Below are 26,755 nucleotides of genomic sequence, written 5' to 3'. Positions count from 1 at the left end.
AAGACAATTCCTCAGGGGAATCAAGAACATTAAGCCACCAAGAAAGGCCCCAGTGCCAGCCTGGGACCTCAGTTTTGTCTTAGAAAAACTGACTCTACCTCCTTTTGAGCCAGCAGCTTCAGTTGATTTGCAATTTCTCTCATGGAAGACAGCTTTCCTGTTGGCAATTACCTCAGCAAGAAGGGTTTCGGAGCTACAGGCCCTAATGGCAATACCACCCTTTATTATTTTCCACAGAGACAGGGTTTCATTAAGGACCAACCCTACTTTTATGCCAAAGGTGGTATCTAGGGTTTCTCTAAATCAAGCCATTCATCTGCCTGCTTTCTTCCCCAATCCAGAGAATAAGGGGAAAGACTTTTGCATACCTTGGACATTCACAGACAACTTCGATACTACCTGGACAGAACCAAAGCCAGTAGGAAGTCTGAACAACTTTTGTAGCTTACGCCCTGCAGTCCAAGGAAAAGCAATTTCAAAACAGACTATTTCTAAATGGATTGGACATTGCATCAGATTATGTTATTCCTTTCATGGAAAGACTGTTCCAGCCAATGTCAGACCACATTCCACCAGAGCTACAGCCACCTCTACAGCATTTTTAAGAGGGGTGCCTACCAAGGACATTCTAGAAGCTGCTACATGGAGCTCCGTGCATACATTCTCCAAACACTACAATCTCCTCTATATTCCAGATCCAGAGCAGGCTTTGCTTCGGCAGTCCTGCAGGGTTTGATTGCCACACCATCTCTTTCCTAGAGCATACCTCCTCCCCCAGCTAGGCTATGGTATTCTACCCACATGTTATGACTGCAGTTGCATTCTTGAAGGACATAGTACAGTTTTGTACCTACCATAAATGTAGATGTCCGATAGACATGCAACTGCAGTCGGATTTTCCCTCCCTCCATACCCCTCTATGCCTAGGGTCCACTCCTATCCCTGTTACTCTTAGCTGGGGATATCTGTTATGGTGTATTTGTTTTATTGCTCATTTATTTGTTTGGAATCCTGTTTTTGTCTTCCAATTTGATTACAGCCTTCCTTGGAGGGCACCTGGCATCTGGGGCAAGAAACACTGAAGAAAATGGCGTCGGCTGATGCTTATGTACTCCAGCCGCTCTAACATCGGAGAGAAATGCGACATCAGACGACGTCGGACCCAGACTTTGGAATCCGGCCGACCGAGGGCTGCCTGAGGCAGGACAACCCACATGTTATGACTGCAGTTGCATGTCTATCGGACATCTACATTTATGGTAGGTACAAAACCGTACTTTTCTGTGATTTCTTCTCAGACATTCCTGTCAGCGCTCTTGAAGGGCTACCCAGCTGTTGTCCTCTGGAGGCAGTTGGTGGGTGTTTGTCTCTGCACCAAAGGGCCTAACTATCTATACCAAAAAATTCTTGGGTGCAGAGAATTATATTAAGAGGCTGTATCATGCCATTTTTCCAAATTCCCCCTAAAAGAAAGAAAAGAATCCCCAATGTTCCACCCAATCAAAGGGAAGCAGCAGCCGTAGACATAGTAAAGCTGCTAGAAGAAAAGAGTTATCCGGAAAATCCTCTCAGACCAGAGATGATCTAGGGCTTACACAAGATTCTTAATGCCAAAGAAGACAGGGGACTTGAGACCCATTGTGGATCTCAGCAAACACTCAGTTTGTGCAATATTCAAGGTTCCAGATGGTCACGGTTCAGTCCATTCTGCCACTGCTACGAAAGGACAATTGGATTTGTTCAGTAGATCTTCAGGATGTGTACTATCACATCAAAATGAAGAGGCAGTCCAGAAGATATCTGTGCTTCTGGCTGGGAGCCAGTTATTACCAGTTCAGAGCACTGTTCTTTGGTCTCACCACAGCTCCCAGGGTGCTCACGGAATGCATGGCGGTGGTAGCAGCTCACCTGAGACTGCTGGGATTCATTGTTTCCTTACCCAAGTGGCCTCTAACCACCCCAACCAGGTATCTACTATTACAGACAAGGGACTACTTGCTCCAGTTGTGTCTTCATGTAGGCATCAAGGTCAATTACAGCAAATCCCAACTGTCACCTACGCAGGGACTGAAGTTCATAGTCTATCTTCTGGACACAGTCAGGTAGCCTCTCTTCCTCTAACTCGAAAATAGATGCTGAGATCCCAGATGAAGAAAGTAATCCTGCATTCTTCTCTTCCAGCTCGACCAATCTTACAAGCTTTTGGATGCATGGCAGCGGCTGTCAGCCTAGTCCCTTTAGCCAGATTTCACATGTGAATTCTGCAATGAACACGGTCAGTTCAGTGGTCCATTGTTCAGCAGACTTTAACCTCACACAAGCTTGCAAAAGATATCTTCTTTGGTAGCTTCACTTAAAGTTTATGAAGGCCGTCTGTTTGTTCTTCCCCTGCCTATGGCCACAGTGACCAAGGATGCCTCCCAAGTGGGGTTAGGGGCACTACTTGGAAAGGACAGTCCAAGGTATGTGATCTCCAGAAGAGGCCAAGACGCATGTCAATGTCCAGAAAATGAGAGCTGTCTTTCTAGTGTTGCAGGCCTTTCAAGACCACCTCCCTTCGGGGACAGTTGAGATTCAGACAAAGTCAGTAGTCTAGCACATCAACAAGCAGGGAAGAACTAAATCTTATCCACTATGTCAAGAAGCAAGGAGAGTGTGGCAATGCCAGGCTCTTCCATTTGCTTTTTAATAGCAGCACACACATATTGGGGAAAGCCAGCATGACAGCTGACAAACTCAGCAGGTCCATTCTGATGCCTCACAAGTGGTCTCTCAATGTCAAGGTGGTGGAGAGAATTTTCTGTCTGTGGGGCCAGCCAATCTGTGACCTGTTCACTTTCCCCTAAACAAGTGCAGCAGGTACTTCACCATGAACCGTCCAATGGAGGAGTCCCTGAGGGATGCTGTGGTCCACAATTGGCCCTCCAGTCTTCCTTATGCTTACCAACTGTTAGCTCTTATTCCCAAATTTCAAAGGAAAGCATACAGCTTGAAGAGCACGGTTATCCTCATTGCACACTTTTGGGCCTCATCAGCTTTGGTTTCCCTTCCTCTGGCCTCACCTTCTATATCCACTCTGGATACTGGATCCCAATGCAGACCTCCTTTCTCACTGGAAAGTTATGACTCATCTGGGCAGTACTGGCCTCAAACTGACCGCATGGTTTCTCCAGTTCCATTGATTGCTAGACAGCCCAGGCTGTCCTTCCCAGTCCCTCATATTTTGACATCCTTCTGTTCACATGTTGCAGTATTCTGTACAGTTGGGTTTTCCTCTCTTGCTACTTGAACATCCGGCCAGTATACAAAAGATTTCAGTCACTATATGGTGTGTGGGACGTCTGACATAGCTAGCAGTGCGTGGGCCATAAAAGTGACATCTGCACGCACCAGACCTCAGAACGTTTCAGCCACCAGTCGAACTTCATGTGTTCCTGCCTTCCTGGCCATCGGATCTTTGAGAACTCAGTTAAGTACCCCATTGGGGAACCTTCTTTTCAGTCATTGTTTTCTAATGCATGTTCATGTCATCCAGAAAGGGCAAGTGTAAGTGCAGCCGTCAGGTACCTCACAAAGACGGCCATGATCTGTGCTTGTTTTGTCTTGGTAAGTTGCATGACTACAAGGCCTGTCCCATCTGCCAGGCGTTTGTTCCCAAAACTTTATGTAGCCGACTTCACGTGGGTTTTCCAACTTCTTAAACAAGTAGCATTAGGGATGGGATGAAGGGCTCTGCCAACTTACCTACCTAGCCACCAAAAAAGGCCAAGACTGCAAGGCCTGCTACTGCCGCTGTGCCTCCTCCGTCCAACGCTCAGCCTGTGGCAGATGGCCTGGTTGAACGCTTAGGCTCTGCTGCCTCGGATAAAGTGGGTACCTCTTTGGAAGCCGCAGAAGGCATGTCCATGGAGGCTTTATGAATGCCGGTCTTTGATGCCAAGGGGGAACCTGCGGTTTTGGTAGGACAGTCAGATCCCTCCATCTCTTTGCAGTTGTCAGACCCTAGGCCTTTCCCTGTCCAGACACACGCTAGGCTGTCCCTCAAAAAGAAAAAGATGAAGCATGTGTTCCCTGTTACAGAAAGCACACCAGATTGGCAGGCTTTTTCGAAAAGCCTATTTAATGCCTTTATGACCTTGCAGCCTACTACACCTGGGACTTCCACTGTCCCTCCTCCAATCCTGAGACATAGACATTAGGCCACAGAACCCCCTCACATGGAAGAGGAAGTATACTCTGATTCTTCTTCTAAAGAATCACTCTCCTGCACTTGTCAGCTCCCTTCTCCCCTTGGATATGTTTCCCCAGAAGAAGAATCTGCGGACCCAGATTCATGTGCAGAAGCTCTAACCTTTGGGGAAACTATAGCTAAAATGAAGGAACATTTTTAGTGGGAATCATCGGAGATGACTAAGGTACAAAAGAGATTTTGACCTCATCCAGATGATGGATCCCCCTTCTGCTGCTCCTCCTATTCATCCAGCCTTATTGGATGCCTTTTCAGCAGCATCCCTGCACCCAGAATCCCAGCCCCCTGCTCCACACAGACCAGATAGATTCTGTAAAGTCCCTGAGACTGCAAAATTGTTAATTAAGTGGCCAGCTGCAGACCCAGCCACCATTTCAATTTCTGTTTACAAGGCTTCAAATCTTCTGCCTTCTACTGCTCTCCTCCCTGCTTCCAAGAACAGCAACACCATGGAGTGTTTGGGTAAAAGATGTACACTTCTGCCACTCCTGCCTTCAGAGCAGTAAATTACCAGACACACACGTCAAAATGTGCCTTGTCCCTTCTGGAGAAAATTGCCAAGGAATTATCTGACTCCCCAGAATCAGCACCCAAAACACACCTGTCCTCCCTTGTTTCCCTGACTTATCAGGTTACCAGACACTCTATAAAGTACAGCTATGATGCTGTTTGAGACCTTAGCCAAGTCTGCAGCATCTGTATTAAGAAGATATTCCTGACTACATCTCCATCCCCTGCCAGATGATTTTAGAGCTAAGCTGGTAGATGCTCCTTAGGGCAACTCAGCCCTGTTTGGAGAAAATGTGGCAGACTTATTCAAGTTCTTGCAAAAAAAGGAAAAAGAAATACAAGATTTAAAGCATAAAGCATCTATTGGTATCCCCTATTCCAAAGTTTCAGAGGAATTTTCGTTCTAAAACTCAGTTTATCAGAAAGCACTCATGGCTTACTCCCTCTGCTAGGCCTAGGAAAACTTCCAGGAAGCAACCCACTTCTGCCAGAGCCACACTATCTACCAGTCAATGGCCACCCTTTAAAGACAGGGCAGGTAGTGTGTGACTACCTAGCTGCCCACTGTGAAACCCCCACCCCCTCCCTCTATCCTTGCATCTCTCTCACTGTCTCCAAGTGTGGAGACATCACTTTAAACAAGTGGGTTCTATCCATAATAGAAAACGGGTATTTTATGACATGGATCATTCCACCACAGAGAAAGGGAATTCCCCAGCCCCCAAAGGAACTACTTCACCTCTTAAAACCAGTGCTAGGCAGCCTTATGACTCAAGGTACCATTCAGCTGGTTCCACAATCTGCTAAGGGAAGAGGTTTTTACTCCATGATTTTCCTAGTCCCAAGAAATGATGGTCCCTGGAGACCAATTCTAGACCTCTCACATCTCAACTTCTTCCTTCAGGTGCCCACCTTCAGGATGCTGACTGTGCCAACTCTTTTCCGCTTCTCTTCCCTCAAGGGTTAATGGCCACCTTGGACATCAAGGATGCTTATCTCCACATCCCTATAAGGCCCCAGCTTCAGGAAGTACCTAAGGTTCTCAGTGGGCTCCTCTCACTTTCAGTTCTTTGTCTTGCCCTTTAGGCTTTCCACTGCACCTAGAGTCATCACCAAATGTGTGGCACCAGTAATTGCCTTCTGCAAGACAAAAGGGATCCAAATATTCCAATATTTGGATGACTTCCTCATTCAGGCAGACTGCAAACAGTCCCTCCTGCAACACCTGCAAGGAACCATTGCACTCCTCGAGTCCCTTGGGTTTCAGATCAGTTACCCAAAATCTGAACTGGTACCCACAGAAGACATAGTCTTCTTGGGGTGCAGGATCAGAACAGACGCCATGAAAGGCCCACCCTCCTCCTCAAAAGGTGCAAAGCTTGACACTTTGTTTGCTGCTAGTTCTTCAGCTTGACACTTTATTTGCTCCTAGTTCAGCTTGACACCTTATTTGCTCCTAGTTCTTCAGCTTGACACTTTATTTGCTGCTAGTTCTTCAGCTTGACACTTTATCTGCTCCTAGTTCTTCAGCTTGACACTTTATTTGCTCCTAGTTCTTCAGGCCAAAGAAATGACTGCAAGGCAGTACCTCAGGCTCCTGGGCTACATGGCCTCCACTATCCCCATGCTGCCCTTATCCAGACTTCACATAAGGAAACTACAGTGGCACCTCAGGTCAGTGTGGACACAGCATTCTCACGCCCTAGAGTACAGGGTGCCCCTCCTGCCATGCCTCAAACAGGAGATACATTGATGGTTGTATCAGGTGAAGTTCAGCCCAGGTCTTCACCTCCAACCGAAACAGATTATGTACACAGACACCTTAGACCTAGTGTGGGGAGTGACACTGGGGCACCTGAAAGTGCAGGGAGTGCGGCCAGCACCACACAAGAAAGAGACCCTGAAACTTTTTACAGACAATACCACAGTACTGTGGTATCTCAACAGGCAAGGGGGAACCAAATCGTATTTACTTTGCAGGCTAGCGTTCCTGGTTTGGGAACTGGCCTTCACCCAGGGAGCGACTCTACAGGCGGTTTACATACCTTCACAACAGAATTCCCAGGCAGACTCCCTCAGCAGGTCCATCACTATGGCCCACGAATGGATGCTACAGAGGGATATCTTTCTGGACCCGGCCCACTGATGGGGTACACCTCAAATAGACCCGTTTGCCTCCACCATCAACAGGCAACTTCCCTCTTTCTGCACCAGACTACCAGAACCATGGGCTATGGCAACAGATGCATTTTCAATTTCTTGGAAGGGGATGTTTCTGTATGCATTCCCCCCTTGCCTCTTGTTCAGGAAATTTTGCTGAAGATACAGCAGTACAGACCAAAAATGTTGTTGGTGACTCCCTGTTGGTCAAGACAGAATTGGTTCCCCCTCCTCCTACAATTATCCAATGGCAATCACCACAAGTTACCTTTCAGAGTGGACCTTCTCACATAGGACAAAGGAACCCAAATCCACCCACGGTGGTAATCTCTTCACCTCACTTTGTGGGTGACAGGATCCTGATCCCTTTCGGACACCTTTACATTGAGGATGTGTTCACTGTCCTGCAGGAGGTCAGGAAACCCAATACCAGGAGATCTTGCCTATCCAAGTGGAAAAGATTCTACATATGGTGTCTCAAAAGATGGTTGGGCTCATTGCAAAGCGAGACTCCTGAAGTACTGTCTTACCTCTGTGAACGTTTGCAGACAGGGTTAGCATTCTCATCCACTAAGGCCCATTTGTCTGTCTGCTATTTCAACGTGTCTCCCTCTGGCACCCCTATTGGCATTCAGATTGTCGACAAAGCTGTTTCTTAAGGGGATCCTCCAGCAAGGAAGCCCATTCCCCCTCCATGGGACCTGAACTCTGTTTTAGAGAAGTTAACACTGCTCCCTTTTGAGACAGCATCCAAAGCTTCCCTAAAATACTGCACATGTAAGACTGTGTCCTCCTCTTGGCCTTGACCTCAGCTAGGAGAGTGTCTGAGCTGCAGGCCCTCATGGCTGTTCAACCCTATCTTGTATTCCACACAGACAGGGTAACCCTTAGAACCAACCCTTCCTTCATGCCCAAGGTGGTTAATAACCTTTCTTTAAACAAAGCCATCCACCTACCCACATTCTTCCCCAATCCACAAGGAGACAGTGCGAGAGTACCTTATTCACTGGATGTGCACAGACAACTCAAATTCTATCTGCACAAAACCAGACCAATCAGGCAGGCAGATCAACTGTTTGTCTCATTCCACCCCAGAGCCCTAGGAAAAGTAGTATCTAAACAAACTATTTCTACATGGATTTCTAAAGCTATTACCTTTTGCTACAAACACCAGAGAAAATCCTTGCAAGGGAGTGTTAAGGCACACTCCTCCAGGACAATGGCCTACTCTGGACCCTTCTTCAAGGGCTTGGACACCTTCACTATCCTGGAAGCTGCTACTTGGTCTTCTGTGCACACCTTCACAAAGCATTATAAGATGGACCAGATTTCTGGGTCCAAGCTGGATTCACCAGGGCTATCCTCCATGGATTCCTGGAAAATTCTACTTGACCACCTCCCCCTTCTTAACAGTGAGCTTTGGCACTCACCCATATGTACAGAGTACTGCAACATGTGAATAGAAGGACATAGAAAAGTTGTGTAAAATCTTACCATAACCATGGATGTCCTTCTCTTTTATGTTGCAGTATTCCTTCCCTCCCAGTTACCCCACCTGTTATACAACAGTTCTGTTCTGGAAGGCACAGGACTTGCTTTACCTTCTACGGACTGGTTCCTACTGGTGTGCTCAGTTCTGAGGTCTGGTGCATGCAGACGTCACTTTTATGGCCCATGCACTGCTAGCCACGTCAGACAATCCCACACACCATACAGTGACTGAAATCTTATGTATACTGGCCAGATGTTAGGGTAGCAAGAGAGGAAAACCCATATGTATAGAATACTGCAATATGGAAGAGAAGGACATCTATGGTTATGGTAAGATTTTACACAACTTTCTTTGTTCTCCAAAAGCTTCTACTGCAAAGATTTACAAAAGCAGATGGAAGAGATTTGTATTCGGGGCCCTTAATGGGGATCTGGATCACCTTTCAGCCCCTGTGCCAGCTGTACCTGATTTTTTAGCTTCATTGTTTAATGGAGAGGCTAGCTTTTCTACTGTTAAGGTCCATTTGGCTGTCATTTCGAATTTCCACCTAGGTGCAAATAATTCTACATTAGCTTCTAAATTATGTAAAGCCTTTCTCAACTGAGCTTTTTTTACTTAGACCTCCAGTGAAGGATCCTACTTCTCCTTCTGATTTAATCCTTGTGTTTCAAGCTCTGAAATTCAATGAAGTGTGGGTAAATGGTGGGAGTAACTATGACTCTCTTAAGGTATCCAAATGCCTTGTCATCTAATCAGTGATGCACATGAATGGATGAACGAGATTCTCACTGTCCCTACCTACTATCTAGCGAAACCACAGCCAAGGGAACGAGCTTGGCAAAATTAGCAGGGAAAGAAAACCCTGTTGAGCTTGACTGCACCCTTTTAACCCTCAGCCAGGTCAGATATAAAATTTTGTCCTGAAAAAACATTTATCTATTTGCTATTACATCTGCTAGATGAGTATCCGAACTCCAAGCTTTATCTTCCAAGCCTCCTTATTTGTTTTTCCACAAAGCCAGGGTGTTTTTGTGGACTGACCTTTGTTTTTTGTATAAGGTAGCTTCTGGGTCCAACATTAACAGGTCGTTAACCTCGCAGTTTTCTTTGCAGATTTCTCAAATAAAGGAGAGTACCTGCTCCATCGTTTGGATGTGCGCAGACAAAATAAAGGAGAGTACCTGCTCCATCGTTTGGATGTGCGTAGACAAAATAAAGGAGAGTACCTGCTCCATCATTTGGATGTGCGCAGACAAAATAAAGGAGAGTACCTGCTCCATCGTTTGGATGTGTGCAGACAAAATAAAGGAGAGTACCTGCTCCATCGTTTGGATGTGCGCAGACAAAATAAAGGAGAGTACCTGCTCCATCGTTTGGATGTGCGCAGACAAAATAAAGGAGAGTACCTGCTCCATCGTTTGGATGTGCACAGACAAAATAAAGGAGAGTACCTGCTCCATCGTTTGGATGTGCGCAGACAAAATAAAGGAAAGTACCTGCTCCATCATTTGGATGTGCGCAGACAAAATAAAGGAGAGTACCTGCTCCATCGTTTGGATGTGCGCAGACAAAATAAAGGAGAGTACCTGCTCCATCGTTTGGATGTGCGCAGACAAAATAAAGGAGAGTACCTGCTCCATCGTTTGGATGTGCGCAGACAAAATAAAGGAGAGTACCTGCTCCATCGTTTGGATGTGCGCAGACAACTGTGTTTTTATCGTCACACAACCAAACATTTCCAGAGCACCAACCAGTTAATTATATCTTTCTCACCTAACAGATTGGGCAAGTCAGTTTCCAAGGTCACACTGGCCGAATTGTTAAGCGATCGTATCTCCCTTGTCTATAATATACTAGCAGAGGATTATCCATGCCTAACCTTCCTAGAGCTCATTCCATGAAGTCTATGGCAGTGTCCTCAGCCTTTTGGTTAAGGGTCTCCATAGGTGAAATTTGGGCAGCTGCCACTTGGTCCAGTGCTCATACTTTTATTGCTCATTGCAAATGAGATTTTCTAGAAAGAGAGCTGATTTCTAGAAACAGCTGCTTTTGGCTCCACAATATTCTGGAATATCCTTCCGTGAGGTCCACCCAAGGTTCAGCTAGCTGAGGACTCTATCCCGTGAGGCATGAATGAAAATGACAACATCAAGTAAAAAAGTTATGTACTCACCACAATGTTATATCTGTGTTGTCCATTTTCATTCCTCCCCAACTTCCCTCCCTACTACCCCCTTCCTTTGCTGCTAGAGAGGCCTAACACTACCACTTTGGAATTATTGTTCCTTGTTTGAGCTCCAGCCCTTTTTTTAGTTCTATGCCTCTTTGCATTCCCTTAAGGCATTATCCACTGTATCGTAGGGACTACGACCACTGTATCTAAGGACCCTGGAATGGTTAGAACTCTCCAACACTCTCAAACTCAACCAACTCACTGAGGCATTTAAAATAATTAATCATCCAGAAAAAACTCCCTCACTGAACAAAATACTTACCCCTTACTCCAACCTCACATCCCTTAGGTCATCAAAAAGCCTACTAGTTCAAACCATTAAGTCTAACAACTTGGGAGGCGAAGCACTCTATGTAAATTCCATTGGCAAATCCTGGAATGCCCTGCCAAATAACCTAAGACACATGACCTCTCTTCACCAATTCAAAAAACACCTCAAAGACCTATTAAAGTCCCAATGGCTATGCCCTTGCTCTAATCCTGACTAATACTAAAACTCTCCTGGCCCACTAAAAGTCCCTACCTAACCCACAAACCTAAGGTCTCATGTTCTAGCCAGATTTAGACTAATTCTAAAGTTAGTTCATTCTAAGTATTGTACTTCTTTTAAACAATTGTATAACATCTATGTCTGATTTCTCTTTTTATGTAATAATTATAACTCTATCCTTGAATGTTATGTTCAACTACCTCTGATATTGTGGAGCTTTTCTCCCCGGGCCTCTACTGAAAATGGACATGTATCCAGCTAGACTAGCCCGGTCAACAAATGTAAAATAAATAAAATAAATAAAAGACTAGCAAACTTGATCTGAGGTATGTTAGATGGGCGGGGCATTATGGGTAGAGGAAGGAGCTCAAGAGTTTCGCATCTGAGGATCTGGTAGAAGCAGCTGAGTCGGATCCAAGGTTGGATCTGAGACGCATCAGTTGAGGAAGAATGAAAATGAACAATACAAGTATGTTAGGTTCATAGGTTGGTACTAGGCTGTCGGCCCTAGGGCCTATACAAGCCTAGCCATCAAAATTCCCTGGCTATTTCTTCCCACAGTATTTACTTCCCTGGACCATGTTGTGATGAGTACATAGTTTTTTTTCCCAATACCTTGGTTTACTTGACTTTAAACATGTCCCCTGTTAATGGAATTTGCTTGTTAAGTATCTTAACATTTCGTGGATGGCCTTTTTTTTGTTTTAAACACTTGTTAAATCAGCGAATATGTTTCCAGTGCACTTCTTCCCCTCCACACCTCTCCAACATAAGTTACATACCTGCAAGAACCTTCTTTCCAACCTGCTTGGTGTGAAAAAGGAACAGTGTGAACATTGTCAGGCAAAAAGTTTGAACTTTTAGAATTTGTATCATATGTTTGTGCCAGTCATCCTTGAGTCTATCGGCTCTGGTTAGCCCTGATTTTCCTTTGTTAATGTGACATCATCTTCTCTTATAGAAATGTACATGCACCACCTGATGGTTAACATCAACCTCTTATGTTCTGGTCTCTGCATCAACATTTGCCAAACTAGAGGTCATATTTGCTCTCTGTCTCCATAATTTTTTACTTGATGCATCTTACTTCTCTTTGGAGCCTCTGAGATTTCAGCATCCCCCTTTGCTGAATACATTTCTGACTGACTTCTGCCAAACAGCTTTTCTCTGCTTTCTACTCCATGCATTTGTCATGCTGTGTATGAAATCTTTCAAATGACCCAAAGATGCAAAAGTAAAATCCTTAGCACATTTAAGAAAATAGTGCCACATTTGTTTGTTAAGCTAGATCACAATGATGTCTGCATCAGAATGGCATGGATCACATTCCATCTGAATGCATTGGTTTGATTTTTGTAGCTGCTTTATGAGAAGTCCCATTTCTGTTGTGTAGAGATATGGTTTGTGAAGTTTGTATTGTTACATTACACTTTCTTTATGCCATAAAGAGATAAGCCTGTCTGTTCTGCCTTTTAAATGTGTTGAGTGACTTAGCTTCCCTTCATATCATCCTTCCACCACATCCCTTGCATTCTTGAAGTGTTTCAGTGAATTCCTCCTTCAGTACCCATTCCGTGGTTCCAGGACCCTCTCAAGTACGCTTGCAGATCCAGCAGTAGTTGCCTGCTAAATCTACTATCAATGCCATTAGTCTCCCTTATTTTCTTCCTTTTTACTTGAGACTCTTTAAAGCTTCTTGACATGGTCTTATGCACCCATATCATGCCTCCCTGTCACTTGTGGTATCTAATGAGAGAAGAACTTTCTGTAGTATAAGTGTGGTACCTTCATATTTCACATTGCATTTAAAAACACACAGGACCTTATTACAGTATGACAGTATGATCAAGAAGTTCATGGTCCTGCATCCCACATGGTAAGTAACAATGATTTCATTATCAAGAAAGTATCCACAGGCGGGTGTTTGAGGAGTTGTCAGGGAGAGATGGGCATGCCCATGAGGGGAGGGTCGTTCATAGGAAATGCTCTGAGAGAAGGCATGATCCAATTAGGGGAGTAGCCCTCAGATGTGACGACTAATGCAGGGGTGGGGGCAGAAAATAACGGTTGGTCATAACTCTTCCCCAGGAAGCAGAATCAGTTGCTGGCACTGCCCCAGGATGCTATTAGGATTCACCCTGGCCCCATCTCACACAGAGATTTGCAAGGGAGTTGAGGAACAGGTAGACATGGAGATGGAATGGGGTAGTGGGCTGCCTCGCTGGATATAATGAAGAAGGTAGAGGAAGAGAAAGGGGAAAAAATCCTCCATGGTCTTTGCAGCGTTCAGTAGTCCATTGCAGCCGTTAGATGTCCAGGCTACCTACATTTTGGGACAACGTGGATGTGTTGGCCATTAATGACCCAGCAGGTGCCATAGAAATGTTAATGGTGTTGACTGAATTGCCACTCATGTTTTATGATTTCCAGTAATCTGGGTCTTTCTCAGGTTAAAAAACAAGCTTTAATGATTCTGAAAATCATTCTGAGTAAACTTATGTTTGTGCTTCCAAAATAAATATAATGTAGCTTTTTTGATAATGGCTGTGTTTGCTTAATTTTCCTTCATAGTTTGAAAATGTTTTACTGCTTTTTCCTTTTTTCTATGCTGTTTTCTTATTCCTGTCTGGCTGTTGTAGTCTGTTCCTTTATCATCCTGCGATTTTGAGGCTGATCTGCTACAACTCACAACAATACTTAGGAAGGTAGAGTCTGCCCCCTTGCTGTCTTACTGCTTGCATAGCTTGATGACGTATTGCAGACTAACCATGAAACTTCAGAGCAGCGCTGAAAATTAACTTACCGCTCTTCTGCCTGAGTGTCACCTGTGATGCATTAAAAAAGAAAAAGAAAATGGCTACCAGAAGGCCTACAGCCTAGCATGTTTAGCATTTTGCATGATCTGTTTTAAAAAAAAATGCTCTTTCATTATCTCAGACACATCTTGCTTTTTTGCTGGATCAGTTGTCTTGCTGCATTTATAAATGGTTAACTTTTATTATGAAATAATGTTGTGGTTCTTTGGGACAGGCTGAAGAAAGACATGGTAATATTGAAGAACGGTTACGGCAGATGGAAGCACAGCTTGAAGAGAAGAATCAGGAGCTGCTGAGGGTACGTTGCAGACTTGGGGCAGTGCAAACATGCTAATGATTGGTACTTGTCATTAACAGAAATACAAAGTGTGTAGAATCGGTCCTGCTTCACAACCCCGATTTCACCCCAAACATTGGTTGTCACTAACAGCCCAGCCAGTGAAGGGGCCACATGGCTGTAGATTTGATTAAACAGTCACTGCCAGCTCGCCCACTCTGAGGTGTTTGTTCACCAGCTGTATTTAGTGACCAGTTAGTGGATGCTCACTGACTGCAGTAATACCACATAGACAGAAGCAATGGGTTTGGCCTTGGCTTAGCAAGCTGGTAATGATAAGCCGTGTATGTGTTTGTAACAAAGCACATGAAATGAGGAGGGCATTATGAGCCCTTGTATTGATGCAGGTGTTCATGTCAGGAATCATAGGTGAGAGTAAGCCAGCCCACCCATGTTAATGAGGGTTTCAGGCAAGTCATTAACAGGCTGGGAACTGGCGGCAAAAGGGCATTTGGCAGGGAAAGAGTCACTGATAACACTGGCTATCCTTGTGTATCTCTTGGACAGTGTAACTGGGACAGGGCTGCAGGAAGTTGTTGATCTGTGTTTGACAATGTGAGTATGTGTAACATATGCCAGCATAGCTAGCTGGAGTTTTGTAAAGAATTAAATGTCATTTGTATATTAAACTGATCTGTACAGATGCTTGTGTTAAAAATGTGCCACCAGTGGGTCCTGCTGAACAGAAAAGAAATACACCTGTATATCAGACTGCACTATAATTGTTGAAGTGCATATATTGTAACAGAGGATTCTGGAAGAGAGGAGGTTAATCAGTCCAGCTAACTTTGAAAGATAGTCTGAAATTAAATTACCTAGTTTAGGTCATAAAGATTGTATCTTACATTTCTGATTGCAGCCAGAGATAAAATGTCTGGTGAAAATTAGGACTGGGAATCCTACTGTGTTGTACTTAGGGGTGAACTAATTGCTACCCTGGAAGGGTGGAAGTTTTGAAATGGTTTTCTAGCTTCTAGATGCTATAACACATCTCAGCAAAGCTCAGTCTGTGTGTATGGTAACACATATGTGCTAAATTCTGGTTCAGTTTTGTAGCAAAGGAATAGTGTGGGAAACAGTCAGATGACTAGATGTATGTGATGCCATTCTGTAATCCAGCACTGAAGTGATGTTTTAATACTAGATCATATGAGGTTACTAGGCTAATGGCCATGGGGCTCTTACAAGCCTAGCCAAGTTTAACCCTTGTACCCAAGAATGCCTGTAGAGCAGATACTAGAATCAGCACCTATTGCCCCTGTCCAAGAGGGACACAGGTGGGACCCCCGGGGCAAATTTACTGATACCCATCCAGTGGTCCAAATTGCACTTAACTAGGGAAAAGGAGGGGCTCTGTTTCTCATGAATTGGAAGTCTGTTCCAAAGATGAGGCAACCTTTGAGAGACAAATCTGTCCCTCCAGCAGGTTCTGTTGATGATGCATACCAGGTTTAGTTCCTTAAACCGAGTGACTCGTGTAACATTTGACTTGCGAATGTACAGCATTTCCATTAAGGCCAGGTCAGAGATTGGCTTATATGCAAGGCACAGGTCGCCTCTGAGCAGTCTGTACAATACAGAGTAAAGTGAAAGTGATTTCAGTCTGTCCACATATGTCAGGTGTTGGAGGCCCTGAATTTTCTTTGTAAGGAACCTTTTTGGTCTCTCCAACTGCTGCAGGTGCTTGGAACGGTACATACCAAAAGGAGATTTGTACTCAATTATTGACCTGATGAGGGAAGAGTACAGGGTGATTATAACCTGTGTTTTCTGGAGGCAATGCCATTACTTATGAGATGAGCAGTATAAAATGGATTCCTTACTACTGTGGAGACTTGGTGATCAAAGGTGAGGTTGTTGTCTTCTTCTCTGCCCAGATCTCTCATCACTGATTGAGTGCTTAGGGTATTGCTGTTTATGTGCAGTTTGCAGGAGCATCACCTTTGCTGAAGGAGATAATGCATTTTTTTGCATTTAGTCTAAGACCATGACTTTGGTACTAATCATTTATCTGTGTAAGTCCCTTTTGCAGGATGTTGACATCTTTTGGGGACTCGATTACTCCCAGTTTGCAGTCATCAGCAAACTTTGTCAGCCACAGACCTTTAGTTTTTACCTGGATTTTGGAATAGTAGATTTCAAACAATAGTGGTCCTAGAACCGATCCCTGTGGGATTTCACTGGTAACAGCTCTGCTAGAGGAGGTGGAATCCCCTATTTTAACTGAATGAGTTTCATCAGAGACAGTTAGCAACCTAACTGATAATATATGGGTTGATACCCAAGTGGGTGAGTTTATCAATGATGCCTTAGTGGGGGATTGTGTCGAAGGCCTTGGCCAAGTCCAGTTAGGCCAATTGCACAGATTTACCTTTGTCTAGGGCTTTGGTGACTGTTTCAAAGAAGTCCACCAAGTTTAACGACATGATTTCCCTTTGACAAAGCCAAACTGAGTGGGGTCAAGCATTTGGAGATTTCCTATATCATTATTTATAAGGTCCATGATGATTTCCTCCATGGTCTTGCAGACAAGGCTGGTCGACCTAATGGCTCTCTAGCTGTCAGTGGATGTACCCCCTTTATGCAAAGAAAGGGATGATGGTAGCTATTTTCCACTCCTGTGGGACAAAGCCAGTGCTTAGCCTGTGATTGGAAAGAATACCCAGTGGTGTTGCTAATTTCTGTTTTAATCCATGTAGAACACAGACTGGGATGTTATCTGGTCCCATAGAGGCTGTGTTTCTGGCCTTGGCGAGAGCGTTTAAGACTTATACCTTTTTGAGATGTTAGGTAGTGGCCATGTGGTGGGGATACTTAGGGCTATGTGTGGTGGGGACAGGGGAGTGAATTTTTTTACAGAACCTGCTAGCCAGCAGGTTTGCTATATCTACAGGTTCTGTATATGTAGTACCATTGACTACAAGTTCAGCACAAATATGCTTTCCTTTGAAGTTGTGGATGTAACTAAAGAACACCTTATGGTTGTCTTTAGTTTGGAAAGCTAATTTGGATTCATAGTTAGTGTTGGAAGACTTCACAAGGAGTCTTGTCTGCCTGTTTAAGTTGAGGAGGGAGTGTTTCTAGTTTAGAGACCTTCCCTTCCTGCTCTTAGACAGCGATTTCTTTCTCTTATTGTATAGCCTGCTGATGGCAGATGGCCACCAGGCAGGCTTGCTCTTCCTTGAAGATCTTACTTTAATCCTGTCAGGTACGGCCAAGTCAGTGCATTTGTACAGATGCTTGTATAAAGCATTGGTGTATAACCCAGCATATGTGTCCTTTTTATCTATGAGGGGAGAGTCTGTGAAGCTATTTATGCTGTCCCTTAAAGGGCTGTAATTGGCATTGGAAATGTTTTTTTGTTCTAGTTGTTGCTAAGGGGGCTGGGCAGTCTTGTGCATTAGTTACTTCTAACAAGATTGATTTGTGGTCAGATTTCACCAGGGAGACCAGAGCAGTAAGGGTAGTGCATCAGTCCCCCATGTTTGTGAGCAGCAGAGATAGGATATTTGTACCCCTTGCAGGAGTATCAACCACCTGATCTAGGGCTTTGGAGTTAACAAATCTAGGATCCTTTGGGCAGGTGAGTTAGAACATGTATAATTTACCCAGTCAATGGAAGGGTAATTAAAGTTGCCTAAAACTAGGGTGTTTGGCTGAATCTTGATTGACTCTAGTAGATCCAAGTAGTGTGAGTGGGTGTCCTGATTCATGGAGTGGGTCCTATAGCTGGCAGTGACTTGGAGAGGTGTCTTACCAACAGTCAAATGCACCTGAAGTAATTCCAGGGAATCATGCTGCATTGCCAATCTAGAGGGGTATTTATTTTTAATGAATAAAGATACACCACCTTTAGTTCCCATGCCTTCAGTTTGTGGTCTAAACATGTGGAAGGAAATGTAACCCTGTATTGCTGGGGTGCTGTTTGCAGCCTTAAACCAGGTCTCTGTGGCTGCACAAGTATCAGCATTTTCCAGGGTAAGGGCTGCTTCCAGTGAGTGCAGTTTCAGGTTTAGACTCCTAGTGTTTAGCAACATAACCTTGAGGTTATTTTTAAAAGGTATTTTTGCGTCGGGAATTTTGTTTTTGTGACACTGCATAGAAAAGGCACTATGGGGGTGACAAGACATTTGGCCAGTAACCTAAATCTCACTGATGACAGACCATCTCAGGCAGTGCATCGAGGTCTTTCGAACATATCATCCCAGGCTTACAGGTACTGGATACCCTTATAATAAGACCAGAAACTTAGCCAATTGTTGAAGTCAGTAATTTTCTGTTTGTATTGTGGCATCATCCTAGGTAAAGGTAATATGCTGCTTAAGGCTAGGGACGTATCTGCCTGGGAGACACTATCAGAAAGCTCAGTCACTTCTCTTTTAATATAGTCCAGTGGGGTATGGTTCAAGTCATTAAAACCAATATAGACTGTGATGGAGTCATAACAGTATATGTTGTTGAGAGACTTGAGTGTGCATGTGTGATGTGGTGGATCCTGACACCTGACCATGACTGAAATTAATACCAGGCTAACTGTCTTTGTGGGCCATTCCAAGCCCAGCCAGTTACCCTATGTGAGAATCAAAGCATGAACTTTGTGCCTATAAGGTGAACACCTTAAACACTGTGCCAACCTGTCACACTTTTGATAAGACACAAGTCTCAGAACAGTCTGTTTTTGAAACCTGACCAAGAAGGTTCAGTCACCCACTTCATCTTGCCTTTCTTTAGTACATAACCAGGGAATAGTAATTCTTTAGATCAGTCAGAAAAATATAGTGAGATTAGTTAAGTACTGTTTTCTGTATCTGTGTGAATCTGTTCCATCTGTTATTTTCATTATTTCCAGTGATTGAAACTCTGGTGTTTATTGTAAATAGATATTTAATATTTTCTTTTTTTATTATTTTTTATTGAATATATTTAAACCTTTCATTGTGGCTGGTCCTTTAGAGAATATAATAACCTTTGAGAGTACTTGTATTTATTTGGTGACACTGTGGGCACTCCTGAATGCCTTGCTGCATTGGCCAAACACTACCATTTGTATTCATATTAATTTTACACAGTGCAATTGGGTACCCTGGTAAGAGCCTTAGAGTAGCTGGCTTTGGAGTGTTCTCGTGGAGGTGGAACTACCTTATAGTCTAGGCATAGCCTTTCCCAGGTTTGTGTGTGTGTGTCTACTTGGAGCAGGGACACAGAGCATTGGTTTCATAGAGAGGGTGATGGAGAACTTGCCTTGGAACACTTGGCTGACTCAACTCTACAGTTGTGTTAGTGGGGGAGTCTTATTGGGAGAGTGGAGATAAAGGGGGAACCCAGCTTGAGGACTGTGTATGTTCCCCATGTGCTCTTAAAGAAAATTGTGCTTGGTGCAGAGAGCTGCATCTGAAAATACTGTGTACATCTATTTTTTGTTCCAAATGAACGTCCCTCACCAGTATCAGTATGAGGACTGAAGGCTCCTTGATTACTGGCCTAGAGAGTGGACATCACACCATGTGTGCTCATGGCACCAAAAAAACTTCATATCTGTCTACATGCTGTATTCCTTTGGTTGGCTGTTGCACTTGGTGGTGGCCATGTTGACACTGATAGGAAACAGAATGGTTGTTGGTCATTGGCAAGTTCAGTGCCCAGCAAACAAGGAATCAAAAAGGACATAGAAAAGGAAGTACTCTGAACATTGGCTAAGTATTTTTGAATTGGATTTTATTAACCAGTAATGAAAATACCATTGATAACACAGTATTCAAAAACCAGTTCAAGGTCAAGTGACGTAAATCCAGGGTCTGCAGTCATAGACACTTATAATGGGCTAGGGCACTTGTCCAAAAAAGGTAACTTACACAGGAAGTATGTTGAATATACATATAAATATAATATACAGTGCATGTGCTACCAAAAAAGAAACTGAGGTTGCCAGTATTGCATGATTGTCTAATTTTCTGAAAACAGCTGTACGTAATCTGAGCAGCCTAAACAATAAGTAAAGCAGATGAGACAAAAAAATCCCATTAGTGTCTGGAAACATGCTGGATCTCTGGTGACATCCTTGGGTCTTGTTATCTGTGACAAAGTGAAAACTGGATCATTTATCAGTTGTATTTCCTGATGTCCTTATGTTCTCATGTTGCAGTATTCTCACATGTGGGATCCTCCACTTCAGGTGTCTCGAACCTCCAGCTCATTTACCAAAGCTTAAGGCTGGCTGCTGTATGGTGCATGGGATGCCACACGCTAGGTCATAAACCTTGGGCCATAAATGTGACGTCTGCACACACAGACCTCAGCATGTCTCTGCTGCAGTTGAACATCAGCTTGCTCATTTTGCTCTATGTTACAGAAGGCGTTTAAGTTAAGTAACCTGTTGGAGAATCTTCTTTAATTTTGATAGAGCTTAGGTTGTTGTTTGTCCCTTTTTAGCTGATGTCATCTAGGAAGGGAAAATTTATTTATTTTATTTTATTTTACATTTGTTGACCAGGCTAGTCCAACTGGATATATGTCCATTTTCAGCAGAGGCCCAGGGAGAAAAGCTCCACATGCAAGCATATGTAATAACAGGTAAAACATTACACATGGTTATAATATATATGTCAAAAATCATTGGATATTAAGTAAAAAGCAGAAGTTGAGAAGTAGAGAGTGTATTTTGTTAAGAGTTTCTTAAAGCTAGAGAAAGGAAAAAAAGAAAAAAAAATTGCTAGTACCTAGATACCTGAGGAAAAGGTAGTTATTTACAGCAGAAAAGGTGAGAGTACCTAGATACCCAAGGTAAGCTAGTCAGGGTTGCTAATGTAAGCATGGTTGGCAAATTCCGCACAATGATACACATGAGCTTTGCTTATTTTGCTTAGGCCAGTCCCACGACCATACGACCTGTAATGTCTGTCAGAAATTTGCCCCTAAGACCTTGCACAGCCATCTCGCAGCCCTTAAAATGTTCATTGAGAATCAATGACTAAAACGCCTGGCCCTAGGTATGGATCCTGAACCAGCCGTCAAGGTGGCGCCACCTAAAAAGAAAGGCAAGGTTTCAAAGCCTGCTACTGCTGTGCCTTTGGCATCGGACATCCCGTCAGCTACCAGTCTAGGGGCTGAGGGACGTCTGGAAGAACTGCCAGCTTTGGTGGGTACCTTGTTGGAAGCTACCCTAGCATTTCCAGTTGGCACGTCCATGGAGGTTTCCGTGACATCTGCCTCCGCCGATGTTGAGAGGGAACCGGGCTTGCCCAAACAGCCACCTTCAGTTTCTGAGTAGGGCACCTCGGACCCAGGTCTGATGCCTGACATTAGACCTTTGGCCCCCTCTTACTATTCTGAAGACTCCTTCAGTCAAGAAAACACAAGAAGTTAAGCATTTGTCTGGCACTGTTGAAGACCAGCCAGACTGGCAAACATTTTTCCAGTCCCTGGTTCAGGCCTTTATGGCCCTGAGGCCTGCAGCCTCACATACTCCTGCTGTGCTTACCCTTAGTCCTAGGCCTGCCTTTGCCAGTTCTATCCCTCTTCCTCAGACTCAAGAGGAAGACTGTTCTTCCTCTCCCTCTGATGAGTCTCTCACTTTTACATCTCAGCTGGCCTCTCCCCTGGAATACTGTTCTCCAGATGAAGACTCCTTGGAAGGAGACTCCCCACCAGAAGATATCACCTTTGGGGAGACCATCTCCAAAATGAGAGAATACTTCAAGTGGGACTCCACCCAAATGACTGAGGTACAAAAAAGAAACTTTGAGCTTATCTTGATGGGCTCCTTCACCCTCTGCTATTCCCCCTGTGATTCCAGCTTAGTTGGATGCTTTTGCTTCCATCTCCAAGACCCCTGAATCCCAACCTTCAGCCCCAAAAAGGCCAGATAGGTTCTATAAAGTGCCTGATGATTGCAAGTTCCTCATTAAGCCACCCATGGCAGACCCAGCTGTCGCTACAGTGGCACCAGTTAAGCAATCCAGGCAGATTCCTTTCTCTTCCCTGCTACCATCTGAGAAAGACAGTAAGGTGATGGACAGACTGAGAAAAAAGATCTACACTTCCTCCACCCTGGCCTTTACTGCCATTAATTACCAGACACGCATGGTAAAGTATGCTCTGGATATAGATTCCCAGCCATCTAAATTGCTCTCTTCCATGCCTGACTCCCCTACAAAGCCTCAAGTGGCCTCTAAGCTTTCCTTAGCAGCACAGGTAGCCAGGAATTCCATACGATGCAGCTATGATGCCGCCGAAGCCTCAGCCAGATCAGCCGCATCTGCTTCTGTATTACACAGATACTCCTGGCTCAGACTTCAACCCTTGCCTGATGACTTCAAGAACAAAATCCTGCATGCTCCCCTGGACAGTAACTTCCTGTTTGGCAAGCAATCTGCCGAACTGTTTAAAAGTTTGCAGGAAAAAAGCAAGGAACTGGAGGATGTGAAATATCTACTGGTATCCCCATTTCCATAATTCTACAGGAACTCCCTGCTAAACCTAGTTTTATTAGGAGGGCATCTGCTCCTTCCACTTCTTCCTCAAAGCATAGAAATGGGTTAGGAAACCCTCATCCCCTAGGACTACTCCCTCCCAGTCTACCTCCAGGCAGCCCTTTCCAGACGGACCAAACAATGCATCACTGCCTAACCCCCACCACCACCATCTTCCCTTGTCCACTCGCCTCTCTCACTGTCTCCCCCTATGGCACCACATCACTTCAGACCTCTTGGTCTTATCATTAGTGGAAAAAGGGTACTTCATGACCTGGCAGGACAAGCCATTATCAAGAGGTATCCCCCTACCTCCAAAAAAAAACAAATTCATCTGATCCCCCAGGTCATCCAGGATTTATTATTACAGGCCACCATTGAGAGGGTTCCAACAGGACAAGGAGGGTCAGGGGTTTTACTTCAGGCTCTTTCTGGTCCCAAAAAAGGAGGGCCCATGGAGGCCTATACTAGACCTATCCCGGTTGAACCTTTTCCTGCATGTACCTTCCTTCCACATGCTATCCCTACAAACCCCTCTTCCACTTCTGACACCCGGCACTTTCATGGCTACTTTGGACATGACTGAGGCTTATCTCCATATTCCCATTCACCCAGACTTCAGGAGATTTCTACATTTTACTGTGCCATCCTCACATTATCAATTTACTGTCTTGCCCTTTGGCGTGTCTGCAGCACCAAGAGTTTTCACAAAGTGCCTAACACCAGCAGTAGCCTTCTGCAGAACGAAGGGCATTCAGATCTACCCTTCGCTAGATGACCTACTCATCCAAGCAGAAGAGGCGAGCGCTTTTCAGGCAAATTGCAATTCACTATGTCTCGCCTTCGAGCTCTGAGGTTTTTCTCTGAACATTATGAAGTCCTCCCTCACCCCATCCCAAGACCAGATCTTTTTGGGTTGCAGAAGAAGGACAGACTTGATGAAGGCCTTCCTCCCACAACACAAGGTCACCTGTCTAACAAACGTGTTACAAGACCTGCTCCCAGTCACCTAGATCTCAGCCAGGAAATTTATATACCTTCTAGGCCTAATGGCAGCCACTCTTCCAGTGATATTCCCTGCCAGGCTGCACGTGAGGAAGTTCCAATGGTACTTGAGAAATGTGTGGTCACAGCACAGTCACCCCCCTGGACTCTCAACTTCCCTTCCTGCCTTGCCTGAAAAAAAAGACTGGTTGGAGGATCCAACAAATAGTCCAAAATCCAGGTCTTCCCCTACAGCCCTCCAAGGCAGTCCAGTTCATGTACACAGATGCCTTTGATCTGGGGTGGGGGGCCACCATGAAAGGGCTCAAGGTACAGGCTCAGTGGGACCTCTCCCTCCAGAAAATACATGTCAGTGTGAGGGAAATGACTGCTAGTCCTGAAGCCATTCCTCCTGCCCATTCAACCTGATCCTCATCAAGTCTTCACAGACAACACCACAGTGATGTGCAGGTGGGGGGACCATATCCTATTTACTTTGCAGGCTGGCAATACAGATGGAATTGACCACTCAATACAATGTAACATTGAAGGTGGTATATATATCCCATCACAGTGCAACAATCAGGCAGATGCCCTCAGCAGATCTTTGTCTCTGAATCAAAAGTGGATGCTATATAGGGATGTCTTTTTAGACGTTGTCCACCAGTGGGGCACCCTCCAGAGATAGATCTGTTTGCCTCCCCTCAGAACAGACAGGTACAGCTATTCTGGTCCAGGCTCCCCTCACCACTAACATGGAAAGTGGATGCCTTTTCAGTTTCATGGAAGGGGCTTTTCCTATATGCCCCCCCCTTCCCTCTCATCCAGAAGGTCCTGCTGAAAATTCAGCTGGAAAAACTAAAAATCTTGCTGGTGACTCCCTATTGGCCAAGGCAACATTGGTCCCCCTTCCATCTCTTGCCAAGGGCAATCGCTGCAAGTTGCCTCACACGGTGGAACTTCTCACACAACTGAAGGGATCTTTCATCTGTCCTCATCTACAAAACTTCAGCCTTACTCTGTGGGTGATAAACATCTAATCCCTTTCAGACACCTTTGCTCAGAGGACATGCTATCTGTTCTACAGGAGGACAGGAAAACTACTACCAGGGGATCTTATTTATCAAAGTGGAAAAGGTTCTCCAGCTGGTGTCTTCAGAGGCAACTAGACCCCTTCCAGGTGGAAGTACCTCTAGTTCTAGCCTAGCTACTAAAATCAGAACTTTTATACTCTTCTGTGAAAGTCCATTTGTAGCCATCTCAGCCTGCTTACCTATGGATCCACCCCTATTATCCAGATTGGAGGTGAAACTTTTTCTCAAAGGGGTTTTCCCCATCAGACCACCAAGAAAACCTATCCCTCCTCCTTAGACCTGAACTTTGTTCTAGAAAAACCTACCACTGCCCCCTTTGAGCCTGCAGTTTCGGCTACCTTAAAGATGTGCACCTGAAAGACTGCCTTGCCATTAGCCCTTCTCAGCTAGAAGAGTCCCTGAGCTGCAAGCACTCATGGCTACTCCACCCTACACTATTTTTTACAAGGATAGGGTTTCTCTTCTTACTAACCCATCCTTCATGCCTAAGTGGTCAACAAATTGTCCCTTAACCAAACCATCCATTTACCCACCTTCTTCCTTCATTACAGAATGATAGTGAGAGAGTACTCCATTCTCTGGATGTTCACAGGCATCTGAAGTTTTACCTGGATAAGACTAGGGACATTAGAAAGTCCAACCAACTTTCTATCATTTCAAACCAGGGCCCTGTGGAAAGCTGTATCCAAACAAACTATATCTTCCTGGATCTGTAAAACTGTGTACTTCTGTTACTCCCTCCATGGGAAAGAGCGAACACACACAGTAAAAGCCCATTCTACTAGAGCAGTGGCTTCTTCAGGGATGTTTCTAAAAGGCATGGACACAGCCGCTATCCTAGAGGCAACCACATGGTCCTCTGTGCACACTTCACCAAGTAGTATAAATTGGATAACATCTTCAGAGTCAGGGCAGGATTTGTAAGAGCCATTCTCCACGGATTCCTAGAGACTGCTACCTCTTCCTCCACCCATTCCTCTACATGAGCTGTGGTACTCTCCCACATGTGAGAATACTGCAACATGAGAATAGAAGGACATATATTAGTTGTGTAAAATCTTACCATAACCATAGATGTCCTTCTCTTCCATGTTGCAGTATTCATTCCCTCCCTCCTACCCCCCCCGAGGACCTTTTCCCTGTCTGGATGGCATCATTTCCTTTTCCTTAGACTATTGCCTGACTGGGCAGTCATTTCTGCGGTCTGTGCATGTGGACGTCACATTTATGGCCCATGGTTTATGGCCCAGCATGTGAAGTCCCATGCACCAGGCAGCAACCAGCCTTAAGTTTTGGTAAATGAGCCGGACATTCGGGACACCTGAGGCGGAGGATGCCACATGAGAAAATGCTGCAGCATGGAAGAGACGGACACCTATGATTATGGTAAGATTTTACATAACAAATCTTTTTCCTACAGTCCCTTGCACAGTGTGAAGGGTTTGACATCAGTATGTAGCAGAAATTGCTCAACTGGCAGTATATATATTGGCTCTTCAGGTTCCATTTTTTTTTCCCATTCTTTAACCAGTAGAGTTAGCTTTTGGTTCCTTATTGGACTAGATGGAAATCCAGATATAGACTTCATAAAATAGGAAAGGAGCAACTTTCTGAGCTGGACTTGTCTTCCTTGTACTAGTTTTCTGTGGACAATGAGGTGGCATAAGCTGCATCTTTAAAGTCTTCAGAAGCATTTTATTTATTTGCATTTGTTTACCCAAAGTCTGAATAGGAAAAGACGTCCCTCTTTAGCAGAAGTCCAAGGAGTAAAGCTTCATCAGTACAAAACAAATGACTTTATGTAGGATACATACACGGAAACAAAGAATGAGGGTAATAAAACGACAATAGTGACAGTAGCGCACCAGTCATATTACATAAAAAGTCATGAGTGAGGTGCAGCGCTACCAGTATATATTTAA

The 26,755-nt window shown here is 44.5% G+C and overlaps 1 protein-coding gene across 1 annotated transcript in view; it reads left to right on the top strand.

Moving 5' to 3' along the window:
• Window positions 1–26,755, top strand: part of PPFIA1 (PTPRF interacting protein alpha 1) — a 2,891,353-nt gene that overhangs the window by 1,153,298 nt on the left and 1,711,300 nt on the right. The window contains exons 10-11 of the mRNA XM_044082514.1: window positions 13,774–13,839; window positions 14,165–14,248. Coding sequence (XP_043938449.1) covers window positions 13,774–13,839; window positions 14,165–14,248 — 150 coding nt within the window. The remainder of the gene's footprint in view (window positions 1–13,773; window positions 13,840–14,164; window positions 14,249–26,755) is intronic.

Source organism: Protopterus annectens, chromosome 9.part0 (genome assembly GCF_019279795.1).
Source record: "Protopterus annectens isolate FY-2018-M chromosome 9.part0, PAN1.0, whole genome shotgun sequence".
NCBI classification, from domain to species: Eukaryota; Metazoa; Chordata; order Ceratodontiformes; family Protopteridae; genus Protopterus; species Protopterus annectens.
This window is presented reverse-complemented; position numbering and strand designations above follow the sequence as displayed.